Source organism: Perna viridis, chromosome 13, assembly GCF_037379345.1.
Source record: "Perna viridis isolate PV_CMFRI_1.1 ecotype Kerala chromosome 13, ASM3737934v1, whole genome shotgun sequence".
In the NCBI taxonomy this organism is placed as follows: Eukaryota; Metazoa; Mollusca; class Bivalvia; order Mytilida; family Mytilidae; genus Perna; species Perna viridis.
In genome coordinates this window covers 4067204-4082568 of record NC_142457.1, presented here as the reverse complement: position 1 = coordinate 4082568, position 15365 = coordinate 4067204, and the positions used below count along the sequence as shown (strand labels likewise).

Here is a 15365-nt window from a genome sequence, read left to right as displayed (position 1 = left end):
ATTGTGGTTTGAATTAAAATATTTTGGATTGCTTGTTGAAGAGTGAATATGGAGAGTTTATAACTAGGTTAAAAAAAAGTTTATAAAAAACTTTATGATCATATTGGAAACTTTACTTTTTATGACCATTTTACATATTCTTGCATATAACATTTTCTGTCATTTTGTAATTGCTCATTAAGCTACAGAAGTACTTGAAATGAAATATTTATTCAAATCAAACAAACTAGCTAGACCGTGACATGTCAAAAAAAAAATAATTTTCACTCAAATTTCCCTTTATAAATATTTAATGCTATAATGGTTATTGCAACAACTATTGTGGCGTGTCGTAAACATATTTTCTAGGACAAGCAAGCGCCACTTAAAGTGCACATGATTTTAGAGTAAGCAGGACCATAATGACATTGATAAAACACAGTATGATGAATGAGAAATTTACATAATTGTAATTGATAATTTTGTCTCCATGGGTTTTAGAGTTAGTGATTATATAATTACCTTTCCTTATATAGTATAACAATCTACTGAGAAGAGATCTGACATATGGGCAAGAAATGGTGCATCTGTTTATATGCTCAAATAATTTAATACCACATTATTCATTTCTAGAGGACGTGTACCCATTCATGATTTTATAGTCATTGTCAACAAAACTCCCATTTTCCTTATAAGACACAGTAATCCAATTTAGGCTTCAGTATCCAAGATTGTAACTTTTAACATTGAGCCTTAGCGAGCATGTTGTTATTGATATTTGACTATCAATAGTATAAATTGTTCTGCTGTTTTCAACCCTTAGTTATGAAACATGTGGAAGCTGATACATGTAATTGACTTGCCCAGAAGCTAACATAAGCTATGTCTGTGTCATTGAAGTTCCTTTAATTCAGAGTATGTATTGAATAGTTTGTTTTTGGTTTTTTCCAGCAGCTTAGAATACATTGCAGATATTTTCATCAAAGTTCTTTAGATTTCACTAGAGTCTAGCGCTAGCCTGTATGATTCTCCCAGTAATCTGGACCTGAACGCAATCCCAATTAAGCCATAAGAAAATTTTACTATACCTTAAACATTAAGCACTAAATGAAAAAAAAAACTATCAATATAGAATGTGGACATTGTTAGAAGTTTTGGCTTTGAGTTGATAATTAAGGTGTAGATAATCAATTATTAGGAGTGCTGATGGGTTAACCATTGTTTTTAACTGCACATAGTAATTAAGGGTTTCACAAAACCTCACAGAAGGCATAATAAAATATGAGTTATGTGAATTTTTGCCATCATAATTCATATTTTGGTTTTTCTTTGGTGGTCTAAAATGTTCTATTCAATGAATTTGGCAGGTGTCTTTTGCCTTGGATGGTAGGCTACTTGCTATTAAGATCTCAATTTTGCCAATCAAATGTCTGGTAGAAATGACTTTAGTATTTTGAAATTTAAGAAAAAATGTATACAAGGGCATGATATTGACAGCACTTTGTAAAAAAAACAAATTATTTAAAATATGAGTCAAATAAAAGGTTACAACTTTCAGCACATCACTTGATTGATTCATGTATAGTCTTGTTCTCATTAGTATCAAGTTAAATGATTGGTAGGTTTATTGTAGGGTAAAAATGAAACAGAAAAATGTTATATTTGCAAAAGGGGTTTAGAATTCTTTCCTGTACCCAGAAGTCCCTTTAAGAATTCACTTCTTAATCCAATAGTTTATTTTTGTTTACATTTGTTATTACATTCATTCAAGCACAGCAGAGACCATGATGACAATTGTTGTCTGCTGACAGTTTTATAGGACAGATTTATGTAATATTTTGTCATAATGTCACAATAATATGGCATTATGGGATAACAGGCCATAATTTCACACTGGTTTCTGTATAAATATTGACATAATGTTGTTTTTATCAACTCTTTGGGTAGGAACAGTTAAGGATATATTTCTTTAAAATTAGGTTGACTTGTGGATATGTTTTGACACAGCAGTGTGCTTTAATGACCCATAAATTCTTCTATCAACTGTGATGCAATATTTGTTTTAAAGTGTTAGGAACAGCTAAGGAAATGATTGAATTAACTACAAGATGTTTAGAAATTGGATTATAGAATTGAAAATCTGTTAATTTTCCTATAATAAGCCTACCATAATGTTGTAAGAATCTGTTAGTAGATTGTGTGAAGTCTTTTTCCTGACACATACCATATAGAAAGGTGCTATTTTTCATTAAATATAAAGGAATAAGTTTTTTTTTGTGCATGTTCCATCATGTATAAATAAGGAGTAGTGTTGGATATATTATCATCATAATTAGAGCAAATATTAACTGGATCATTTCAATGAAAAAATAATTTGAAAAAAATATGAATTCGTGTTTGGGGAAATACATAATTATGTGATGAAACAAATGGACTTGAATTTCAGTTGTATTAATTAAAGCAAACCTGTATAGAATGTTTAAAATTAGATGTGGTTAACCATATAAGACTATTGCCCTCTACTAACTAGATGTGCTGACTTAGCAGTTTGTTCGACCCAGTGTACTTAAATCTCCTTCATTATGTTTCCTTTGACCATTCATGCATGTTGATCTCTGCATTGAAATTACATCATGTTAATTAGTACAAAATTATCATAAATAGTTTAAATTGATTACTTTTCAACTGCCTTTACAGTGAGGAAATTCATGCATGTTTTCAGTCATATAGGTCTGTCCATAAATGAATAAGATGTCTTGGTTGTTTAAGTACAGGCTGATCTAAGAGTCATGCAAATAGAGATCGATGATAAGTCATCATGTAATTTTTTTTTCAACATTAAAGTTTCAGAAAGTCACATTTGCTACAAAAATACCTATTACAGTTGTAACTTGATGAAGTTTAGTAAAACAGTTTAACCTAATTCGACAATTCACACTGTGAAATAAATTTGGTAGTTTCACTCTCAGACTTTTTCCCGCCAAAACCTCACAATGTTAATATCAGTATGTCCATCACAAAATTTACATTTTATGTTGAAAACAGCAATGAATTATAGAGAAAATGTATAATTAATACCTTAATGAATTGATTATTGTGAATAACCAAAATATATTTACTCGTGCCAAGAAGGCTTGAAAAGTGAACTGTTGCACAGAAAAAATTTTGCATATCAGGTTAACCTAAGCATTCTTTGGCACTCGTGATCAAATTTTTGTTATTCACTCTTTGCTTGATTCTTATGTCTGCCTGTACTTAAATGCTGTTAATCAAAACATTTTCATGCATGTAATTATATGATTTATAGTTACTAACAGAATGTCCTCCTGATAATATGAAGTGTTTTATTCTTTTTGTTGAAGAAATCTTAGGAATTTTAGGTATGAGACATGTTCATTTATAAAATCTCAGGATTTTAAAATATTGCATTGTTTGCATATTCCATAGGCTAAGGAATCTTTAAAGATTTTAATTGATTTTCAAATTTTCCACTGCTTTTCATCAGTAGAATTTTTGGCTTCAACTGCTTATCTATGTAAAGGTATAAGTCATATGTTTCATATTAATGACTCTGGCATTAGATTTAGAAGAAATTATCCTTTAATGAAAGGGAAGCCATTTCATCATTATATAATGTTGAAGGAATTGTTTGATTTTCCACTTTGTCTTGTTGAGTTTTCTTCTAGGAAGTTTGCTATGCACTTAAATCATTGTTGGCGGTAGTAATCCATATTTGACCTTGATATCAATATTTGACCTTCATTGTATCCACCTTATTCTCCTCTCTTTGATGTTAAGTTCATTGATTTTTGTCACCTGAGACTTTCCCTGTCCAAACAAAGGAAATGCATGTTCAAATTGAATAATTTACATTTTTGGATGAACAGCAGAATTTTTGTCTGAGAGTTTTGTTGTAATTTGATAGTCAGAATTCTATCAACCACAATTTATAAACAGATGACATAAGTTTGAATCCTATTTTGATGAAAGTGATAATTTGTTTCTCTGTTATAATTATCTGTCATCTGAAGAAAGTTTGTGAAAGCATATGATGGACAAAGAAAATTTGCATATTCAGGAATAATGATAGGATGGCCATTGTGTATAAAAAAAAGAATATGATCATTAACAACCAATGATCAGTTATTTATCTCCATTTTGTAGTTACAAAACAAACCCAAAAGATAAAATATTTTAATGTAAATTAAATCTGCCTGCATGCAATTAGATACTTCATTAAAGCAGTAACATGTTGAATTTTCCATTTGGCTCTCTGTTGAAATTAAAATTTTCATTTCTCGTTTGGACCAGAGATCTGTATCATTGTTCTGTGTAATTTAATCATTTTGTTACCATTTCCAGATTGAAAATGATTTCTAATTATAGCTAGAGAAAAAAAAACATAGTAATCTGCAATTGATTTTTTTTCTGCTTTCATCTCAAATTAAAGGAAAAAAATGATAGGGTGATTCATTTGCTTTTTCTGTCCCACAGTTATAGACTTTACCAATTTATGAATTATTATCCCAAAACAATGTCATTTTATGAAATTTTATCTGAAAATTGTTCCATTTAGGCTTATACCTTCAAGCTGACAGAAAAAAATGAATTGTTCAAACTTTTTCTATTAATCCCAATTTTGAATTGGACAGCTATTGATCCATTTTGGCAGTAATTTTCAGGTGAGCTAATGACTCACCTGCTGAGTCGTGCATGTTTCCATGGTGATCAATAATCAGCCTGTCATGCATGCATGTCTGAGATGTTACCTGATTAATTATGCAATCGAAAAAGGACAAAGGTTGAAATGGGTATGTTAAAATTAAATTTGGTTTTTTTTTTTGGTATTTTTCTCCATTTTAGCTGTAAGAGTGATATTTTGAATAATATTGGACAATTTTTTAGATGACTCATCTAATGAATTAAAAATTTACTGTTAATTTCTGTATCTTTGCATACTGCAATTGATTTACAGTATGATATATGCATCTTGTGCAGCAAAATTCTGCAGGAAAAATTGAGTTGGATATATGTCACATGTACTGTGAAGAACCATGTTCAAGGCAAGTATGTAATAAGTCTTATCTCCTACAAGATGTGATTTTTCATGGTCATTCTGGAATTCCTACCCCTTTCTGCAGAAAAAAATGTTTAATCCAAGATGATTTTCAAGAAAATGTTTTATGTTACCAAATTCTTCAATTTTTCACCTCATTGAAGGTTGTATTTTGCCGCAGAATATTCAGTCTGTTTTGGGCAAGTGTTTGGTTTCCACAAATTTTGGCCTGAAGATTCATTCTGTTTTGGGCAAGTGTTTGGTTTCCACAAATTTTGGCCTGAAGATTCATTCTGTTTTGGGCAAGTATTTGGTTTCCTCAAATTTTGGCCAAATACCTGAACCACGGTATACATAAATCTTCAGGCACAAATTTGTAAAAAAAAACAATCACTAGCTCAAACCAAGCTTTATTGAAGATAAAGCTTGGTTTGAGCTAGTGATTGTTTTTTTTTACAAATTTGTGCCTGAAGATTTATGTATACCGTGGTTCAGGTATTTGGTTTTGGTTTGTACCAATTTGGGTCTGAACTCAGAAGGTTCTAAGCTAAGTATCTACATGAGTTTGGTCTACACAAATCTTAAATGTTAGAAGTGATTTTAATATGTTCCACTGTACAATGCATCACAACAAGGACTTTATAAATGATACAACCAACTGCAATTTAAATCCCTTTGATTACTGTTCTAAAGTGATGCAATTAGGCACTTATATGCTATTATGATGTGAAAATGTGATTCTTTGATGAAAATGCAAGATTAAAAACCATGGGTATGAAAATTATGCCATTCTAAGACTAGTAAGTGTTGTATGTTAAATCAAGCCCTTGAGATGAAAAGGATTTTGTAGTCAATTTAGTACTGAATGTGAAATGGCCTTAATGTAGTATTAATCAGTAATAAAATGATGTAAGGTAACCAAGAATCTCTTACAGCAATGAGTTTTTGGAGAAGCTGTTGAGGATATGATGGTGTATTGATAATATTGGTGCTGTTACTTTTTAGCTGATGAATACAATGAGGTTAGTCCTTATATTTGTCTATTGTTTACAATGTTTCAAGTTGTAAGCAGTTAATAGAGTCTGGACCCTTGTGACTACCGAATTTTTAAGTTCTGTCTGTCTGTTAGTTTAAACATGTTGGTTTATTTACCATTCAATAAGTTCAGCTCTACCTATCAATGAGATTAGAAAATGTTGTCCATTGTGGGAGTAACTAGAACCTTATAGCTACATAGGGTCCTGGAAAACTGTACACTTGCTGGACTCCAACCAACAGAGGTGTCTGGTCTACAGTTTAGCACAATGGCTACTGTGCCCCCAAATATCATTGTTACAAGAAAAACAAGTTTTACATTCATTGAATTCATTCCTGGTTGTTTGACAGATTGGAATTTTTAAAGGCTCCTAATCCTACATCAAATCATTGTTGAAATGGCAAAAAATACATTTTATGCAAATATCTGTCAGATGTTAGATTAAAAAACTTTGGCATTTTACACCTGATTAAATCCTCAACAAAAATGCAGAATATATATGCCTCCTCCCTTGATACGGAGTAGATAGTTATCTCCCCTTAGGTGATAGCATCCTGACTTAATTACCTCCCCTGTATGACCTAATCTTTTCATTATTAGTGAATGCTGTTGTTTTATTATGTTATATGTCTTGAAGGAATTGTAAGAATGTTATGAATTATTTTATGATTTATGTTTTGTAAATGTTTGTGAATCAGTATATTGCTATTTTATATATTTGCAGATTTAGTGAACACTCTTGCAATAAAGCTAATGTTCTGTATAGGAATATTTTATGTTGGTGTATCTTTATAGCATTTCAAAGCATCCATGTCATTTTTATGTCATTAAATGAACTAATCTATATCAGAAATGCTTGAGTTGTATCCCTTTTTCATATCAGGTTCCTCATCAATTTTGGTTACTGTAAATATGGATTTGGGTTTTTTTTTTGCAAGTACTTAAGTAATTTGTTGTAAAATAAAGTTTAAAGCTATTTTTGGACTTTCTTTAAACAAGACATGAAAAGTGAATTTTCTGGTAAATGTTTTGCCATTTTAACAAGTTGAAAAAATAGATTTCTTGGTAAACAGGCACAGATCCAAGGACTGGCGTACCAGGTGTATGCCCCCTTCCCCCTTAAATCGGTAAGGAAAAAATATTTCTCCACTATTTTCACCCCATAATATTTTTTGCCTTGCTTTGCACAGCATTCAATTCAATTAACACCCCCCTAAACTCAAACCCTGGATCTGCCCCTGGTAAAGTTGTGTTACTAGACAAGGTTATGCTATAGGCCAAGTTATTGCACTGGAAAGAACTTCCTCATTAAAAAACACACCATAATTAATGGTTTCTCTCCGTATAATATAACCCAATGGCAAGTTTGATAATGGCCACTTGAATACAAAAATAATTACAATGCAGGACCAAAAAATGGAAATATTTCATAATGTGCTGATGTTTAATTGATATTAAACTAAACCCTTTCGAGACATTTGTTTCAAAGTGCGAAAAAGTGTGAAAAAATTGTTTGTTAAATGAAGGAGAAAGTTACATTATATTTGGATCTATGATTTAGATCTACATGATTATACAGTGTTACTACCAGTTTTAATGGGGCAAAAAACTAAACTACCTGATATATAATGTGATTGAATGGAAATGAACCTTTTGTTTCTGGAGAAAATTCAATAAACAAACAGTTTTAACAGAAATATGTTGGAAGGAAAACAAAACCATTTGAATTTCATGGAAAAGTTAGATACAGTTAAATATAGCACTTCTGGTATTTTTGCATTGGTCGCAAAGTTATCAAAAAAAAATTTTTAAGCACTTTTCACGATAACAAAAAAAAACATCCCACAAATCTTATATTTTTAAGCCAGAGATTCTAAATTTTTTATTAATTTCTTTTTTTTTTTGGAGTCTCTCCATAATGTTGAGTGGAAGGGTTAACAGGTATGGTCCTTCTGGAACTTATCATGACATTGAACCAGTGGTGTTGAGGAGTTTTTTAGTGACTAGCAATGAAAGCCTTTTAAAAGATACACATGGTCTTTTTACATGTCTTCTAAAAATAGGAACAAAATTTGATAAGTTGGCAATTAAGCCATGACTTACAAAGAAAGAAGGCAAGATAAATGTATGCTCTAAAGAAAATGTTTTGTTTTCCATATGGTTCGTCTTTCAACAAAGTTTGACATTGTAACTTGCATTCATTTATTGAAGTATCATTATTTAAAGTACATATGTTAATTTTATATCTAGAAGCCTCAAGAATCTAAGGTTAGTGACCTAGTATAAACAGTATATATTGTTTTACATGAGTTTATGTAATTTTTAGACATAGGTTGATTATCTTCGAACAAATACTGCCAAAGTTTGCCAAGCAGACATCGTAAGATTTTAGCAATCATACAACGGAATTTCTGTGTATGTTTATTTTCCTAAGTTTTGTTTATTTTGTTGAGTTTTGCCTCATTTGAAAATAACAAAATATTTGTTAATTTTGCAGTTACTTAAAACACAATCTGAGCCAAAAATATTACATAAAGTACATGTGACCTTGGAAGGAATTCTTTGAATTTTAATTGGTGCATCATTGATTATGGAAGGAATTATATTGGAAATACATGTCCAAAACTTTTGTTATTGGCATTAGTTGATGTTGTCAAGGACACTTCAGGTCAGGATTTAAATTAGGTCAACTTAGTCATTATCTAATAGGTCAACTATCATTGAATAGTAAAGGTCAGTTACTAGAATATAGGTCAGAATGTTGATAAGTCAGGAAATAAAGTTGAATTAAATTCATTGATTTCATAAAAAAATAAGAATAAATATACTTCAGTAAAAACCAGATTTAATTTAAGTTTCTATACTTGGAAGTGGGCTGACAATTGAGGTTTTATATATTTTTCTTGATCTCCATCTTTTATTTCATTAAGAATGTTGGGGCTATTTTATCTGTGTTTTTAAAAGTCTTTTAATCTAATTTTACTAAATGGGCTATCAGACAGTTAAATATATCTTTTTATTATTGAGTAAAACAGGGTGAGGAAGAATTAAGTATGGAACTTGATTTAGTTTTTCAAAAGCACTTACAATTGAGATATTTCATAAAGTCAGAAAAAAAATCTAGCTAAAATTGAATTAGTTATTTAGATGTAAATAAATTTTTATTTGTGAATCGCAATACATTCTAAATTGCTATGCTTTTAATCTTTTAAAGAGTCATTCTAAATGCAAGCTAAAATAGAATTTATAGCAGCAAGTTTCTTTAGGGAAGTTATTAATTAATGCTGGTAGCTAGTTTTTAAATGTTCATAAATTGGTATGAAATCAACTTAACAGTCTTCATTGTATATCAAGCAGGAAAGTCAGGATTTTTTTTCACAAAAGTTGGTAAGTTTTATAAAAAAAAAAAATAATGAATTAAAAACTAATTTTTTTGTATTTTTGAAGCAATTGATATTTTTTTCACTTTTCATGAATATGCACATTGTGTTTCTGTTAATTAAAAAAACGAGAATACATCTACTTGGCAAAAATGCATGTTTATTTTTTAAGCATGTTTCTAAATGCATCAAATATCCTTACACATGTTAAACATATGTCACATGCTTAGTATGAAAACATTTACAGTGCAAATGTATTGTGACAAAGAAAACACATTAATTCATGAATGTAATCAGTTCACTACATAATTGAACAATTATGATGAATAAAAAACATTTAAGTCCCCACTTATGATTATATTAGTCAATTAATTAGTTACACATATATCTACTTTAATTAACAACTTTCCATAACATACTTATGTCAGGTAAGACAAATTGCAATTAAACCTCAATGCCAACAGGTAAAAATGATTTTTGACACAGGTGTTTAACTAGAGTGGTGATAAATATATGTGAGGTGTGTTTGTGAGCAGGTGCCCTTTCTTACATGTGGTGACATGCCCATTACTCATATTAACTCTTGTTAGGGGCTAATGTATAAAGCCAATGTAAATCCTCCACAGTGTGAAGTGTCAATGGTCAGTTCTGACAGGATCATTCATACATAGAGTATAGTCTAGGACTGTGTTTTCATAGGTGTATCGATACATTCTTGAAACAAAATCTGTGGTTGTTCATATTTATATAACTTGTACAGTAGTAGCTATTTGATAGCATCAGCTATTACTGTAAGGGATAACATAGATGTATAACCCATCTATAGTCAAGTTACTGAGAATTTGCAGTGTTGAGCATCCTTTGGTTGAAACACAACAAACCTCAGTACTCTTTTCAGTATCGAAGCTAATGATTAACTTAATCACAAGTGTTATACCTAAGTGGATTAAGTGTTGTGGTGAGATGCTGTGTTACTACAGTACTATAATCCTTCCCAGTCATTCAAATTGTTATGTTTCCTGTATCAAACCTGGTTTAGTGGCTGTCGATTGAGGGATAGGCCAAACTCAATCTGGAGGGAACTTAAGTGAAAGGATATAAGTGTAGTACTTGATGGGGAGTGGAGATTCCTCCCTTATTCCAAGGATTAAACTTCCTGTCAAAATGAGGAACTGTTAAATCAATTCATAAAACCAAGCTTTTAATCAAAAACAGGAACTTGAGATAAAATTCTCTGAAGGAGCCATGGTATGGGTTGGGAATCAGTTCTCTTTGATACCTTCAGTTCTCACAGATGGAATGTTGAAATACTATCTTACTGCCAAATAACATCAGCAATGCTGGCTGGACATCTTTGTGAATTCTTTATGACTTATGAGTAATGTTCATTTGAAGTTCTTTATGGAAGAAAATTGACATCTAGCATCTTGTACTTCATTGGCTAATGAACATAAGGATTGTTGGCTGGTTATTTATGATCTTCGTGGTTTCTTTCACACCTCCAACACTTCTTGACCATCAGAAGTATCTTCCTATTGTGTCTCCTTTAGGAGTGGACTTCCTGCATTGTATTTTAGTTCTTAAAATTAGCCAGGAAATATTTATTTACTCTCCTTTGATAGTGGGAAATACAACTCAATATAGCTAGGAAAAATGGTGCATTGTAACTGTTGATCTATTTTTATCAGGATATATATATTTTTTTTTTTTTTCAAAAGAAAAGAAATTTTGGACTCATTTATAGTTCAGATTGGTCTGAAGTGTTTTGCACTTTGGAAAGTGTAAGGTTCAATTAATTATTCTCTTATGTTAACATTGCATGGATATTTCAATACAGCATACATGCATTTGTAGTAATACATGTACAAGTTATTAACAGTTTGTTTTACAATTTGTGTTTGGAATTTCTGTGACAGCCTTCTTGCAAAAGAAAGATACATATTTTGTGGATATGTTGCGTCTTACATTATTCCAGGAAATGGCTAGGACTCGGAAAAAGGTAGGGTATAAGAAAATCTAATTGATAGATTATATATTGTCAGAGATGATCATTTGGATTGCATTGATTGATTTATAATCCAATGCTTATCAGTTCAAACTTATAAAATTGATAGTTTTTATTACCTTAATGTATAATATCCTTGGTTATTCATTGTTATTTTGTGGGGGACATGTTTATTAATCATACGTCTTTGATTTATGGACTTTGTATACTGGTAGTTTATTTGTCTACAGTAGGATGAACTAGGTCAGAGCAGTTGGATAAACTAGGTCAGAGCATAGATTGATTGATTGATTGTTGGGGTTTAATGCCCGAGCAGCAATATTTCAGCTATATTCAGGTGATGAACATGAAGTGGATGATAAAATGAACATGAAATGATGATGAAATAAAAAATTTGATGGGACACAAGGATAATGGGGTCGACAAATTTTGATTGCCACTGGAAATAGGGAGAGGTGGGTAGGCCAGAGCATAGAACAATCTTCAGGGCTTGCTTAGTATTCTATATAACTAGGCCAGAGCATAGAACATTCTTCTAAGCTTGCTTAGTATTCTGTATTTAAAGAAACAGGGAGTGGAATGTGGACATGACAAAGGCATTCAGACATTTTTTCGCTTGTTTTTGCCAAAATTTTGCATGCTGGCAACAAAATTTTGCATGAGGGTTTTGGTCCTTCCCAAGATTCTCCTCCATCTACCACCAAGTCTAACATTTTTTTTTCGTATCAAGCACAACTTCTACACTGTTCTATCTTGATATATGTATTGGTGAAACATAAACTGTAAAATACATTGGAGGGAGCGTTACATCCAGTAAACACTCATGGATCTTTATAAACAGTAAAATTCATGGGAAAGAGGGTTACATCCAATACACACACATTTATCATGTAATTAAATGGGAAGGGGGTTACACATCCAATACACACATTTATCATGTAATTTATGACAAATATGACAATGTCAGTGGAGTCATGTTCAGTGTCAAAGTAACTTGTCAGTATCAGTATAAAATGGAATATGTCAAATCTAGTTATATCTCTATACACCTCATATCTCTAATATTAATTACCCAGTCATTATTGGCACTTGTATCTGTACTGTTAATCTGTAGGGTGGTCATTCTCTCCATGGGGGTGCCTGTCAAATCATCGAATTCCAATGATATTAGTATTGGTATGGATAAAATCAGACTTGGAATGGATGGGTGATGTGGTTCAAGTTGGTGACATTGCTTCTAGAGTCTGTAACTTTCTTTGGTTTATATTTCAGATAAAAAGTGTAATTCAATGAAGTCATCAATTTTGCTATAGCCATTATTTCCTGCCAAAAAAGAAATGAATGGAAAAGTCATTTCTTTTCCTAGAAGATTATTTCATGTGTATAAATACTTCTTGGTGACAAGGGCTTTAACTTCATATTTTTCTTGTAAGATATGGTCAGTGCATCTGCACTGCCTAATGTGAAGAACACACTTTTAAACCAGTCCAGGCCTTGTTTCCATACATTCCTAATCTCCACATGAAAAATAAAAGATAAGACAAAGATTAGTGGAATCTATTTCTGTGTGAGATCCAAAAATTGATGAGTTTATAAGAGTTTTGTGCTTTATTTTCTATAAACAATTTCTAATGTCATACTTTGTTAGGCTGATAATTGTATTAATTTGATTAGGGAGGGGTACATCAGTGCATGACCCTTAGCAGAGGTTGGATTTGAGGGCTTCAGTATGAAGGTAGTATAATTTATAACATGGAGCTCAATGAGTTCTGTTATGGCTTGTTATTTATGAGGTTTTGAAGTGGAAGAAGGATTTATTTGAGACATGTTCAAATTTCAGGTTAGTCAATTGATTGAACAAAAATTTGAAAAAAAAATACATGAATGAAAGAACATTAATTGGATGTTGTTTAATTAAATGGTTCAGGGAAAGATGAAAATTTAAATCAAATTCTTCAAGTTTGAATTTGTTGATAGTATTTGACCCCCATTAAGTTTGGAACAGAAAAATTATAAGTTTTTGTCCAGACTCAATAGCAATTTTGTACAGCTAGACATGACAACCTGCCCAAACCATGATCAGTGGTAGAGCCTGAAACTATGATAAGGAAGGCTCAGCCTCCACTGATTTCCTTCTTTTTTTCTATAAAATTAAGTCAGCAGAGCTTTTTCCATAAGGGGGATGGGGGAAGGTTTCATCCCCTTGGATCAATCTATGATAACAAAATTTGTTTTTACTATGTGACTAAATGATATGTTTTGATTTCTCGAGTTGGCAATGTATTTCTACACAATGTAGACATGAGTTGTAGATAGAACATTAGAATCTTATAAAACAGGAAGTATGAAAAACAATTGACTTGGATTTGTTCCCTGTTCCCCAGGACTACAATGACCTCTCACACTAGATGTTATCAATTCATATCAACAGGAAATGTCTTTGAAATGTCCTTAGATTTAGAGTGCAGAGGTTTGCCATTTGTTTTTATTCTATTACCACAACAGGAAGTCCTTTGATATTGTTTTGTAGAGTGACTTGAGTCTGTACATATTTAAAGTGCTCTATAGTAACCTGGTTTCAGGAATTTCTAGCAACAAGGCAGATAATTCCATTTATGGATTCTTTCAGATTTTTTTAAGCTAAAAATTAGCACAAAAAAGATAGTTAAATTGGCTGTTAATAACCAGATTGATTTGCTATGTTACAAAATCTGATTTTAGACTTAAATTCCATTAAATTTATTATACATTCTAAATACTATTGCCTTGCTCAATATCATTTGGCCCTCATAGGAACTTAAACTATTGGTAAACCTTCTTAAAAACTTGTTCAATCAATGCTAGAACTTTAGGAGTTACTAAGACAGAGCCATCACCTTGTGATTAGTGTCCCTATGATAATATCCTAAGAAAACTCTACCTTGTTAAATCCCTCCATATTAAATGATACTTCATTCCCCAGGCCTTGCTGTCAGATGCTATAGATGAGCCATGATGTGAGAGGATTATGTCAGTGTGAGAGATACTACTTCTTAATTTTCTCTGTAAGCTTCTTTTCTTGACAGATTTTCATTAATCTTTGTACTTAGAACATTCTCTGATGATTGATAAGTTGTGTATTGGTTTTAGTTATTGATGCTGTAAATGAAAACAGAAGATCAGAAAATATGTATATAAAAATAGATACATTTTAGGGTGGTTTTGTTTTGATAGAATAAATTTGATTTTTACCATTGATACCTTAATATAATGAAAGAGTAATCAAGGGAACCAAGGTTATAGTGGTAATAAAAAAAATACAATCCAAAGACAAAGACCAGACATGGAAAACAGACATACACAACAAAGAACATAAAGTAACTAAAATCATACATACAAAGTAACAAAAGTAAGTGAGCAACTCAGACTCCACTAAAAACTGGGATCATGGGCCTGGTGCACTGGTAGGGTAAGCGTCCTCTGCTTTTCTAGAAACACTCGCCAATAATAAGGTGAAAATGTAAGTCGTAGAATTATACCTACTGGAATGTAGAATGTTTACAGTACTCAAATTTTACATTTACAAGTTATTTTAGATATTTTATTTACCCTTATTCAATGATTTGAAGAAAAAAATGCATGTGAACCTTAAAAACCATGGTAGGTTTAGTGCAGACAGGTCATTAGGACATAAAACAGCTTCCTTTTATCAGGACAACCATGGATTGATATATTATTGACACTGATCATAGAAACCTAGTACAATGTATTGATATAGGAGTTACCTAGGTTTATTGGTGTGAGTGGACTTGATAGGCCAGACATTTATTGGGTCCAGTATATCATGATCAGGTTTACATTTCCTATTGGGCTGTGACAGCTTTCTTTAAATATAGTTGTACAGTTAAATGGCATATATAAAATTTATTT

The 15365-nt window shown here is 31.4% G+C and overlaps 1 protein-coding gene across 14 annotated transcripts in view; it reads left to right on the top strand.

Moving 5' to 3' along the window:
- LOC148599296 (uncharacterized) overlaps nt 1-15365 on the top strand; it is a 128849-nt gene that overhangs the window by 83983 nt on the left and 29501 nt on the right. The window contains exon 1 of one of the 14 annotated variants that reach the window (XM_088559654.1): nt 10503-11450. The exons of the other annotated variants lie outside the window; for them this stretch is intronic. Coding sequence (XP_088415780.1) covers nt 11403-11450 — 48 coding nt within the window. The 5' untranslated portion in view covers nt 10503-11402. Of the gene's footprint in view, nt 1-10502; nt 11451-15365 lie in introns of those variants that run through there. 14 annotated transcript variants of the gene reach the window in all.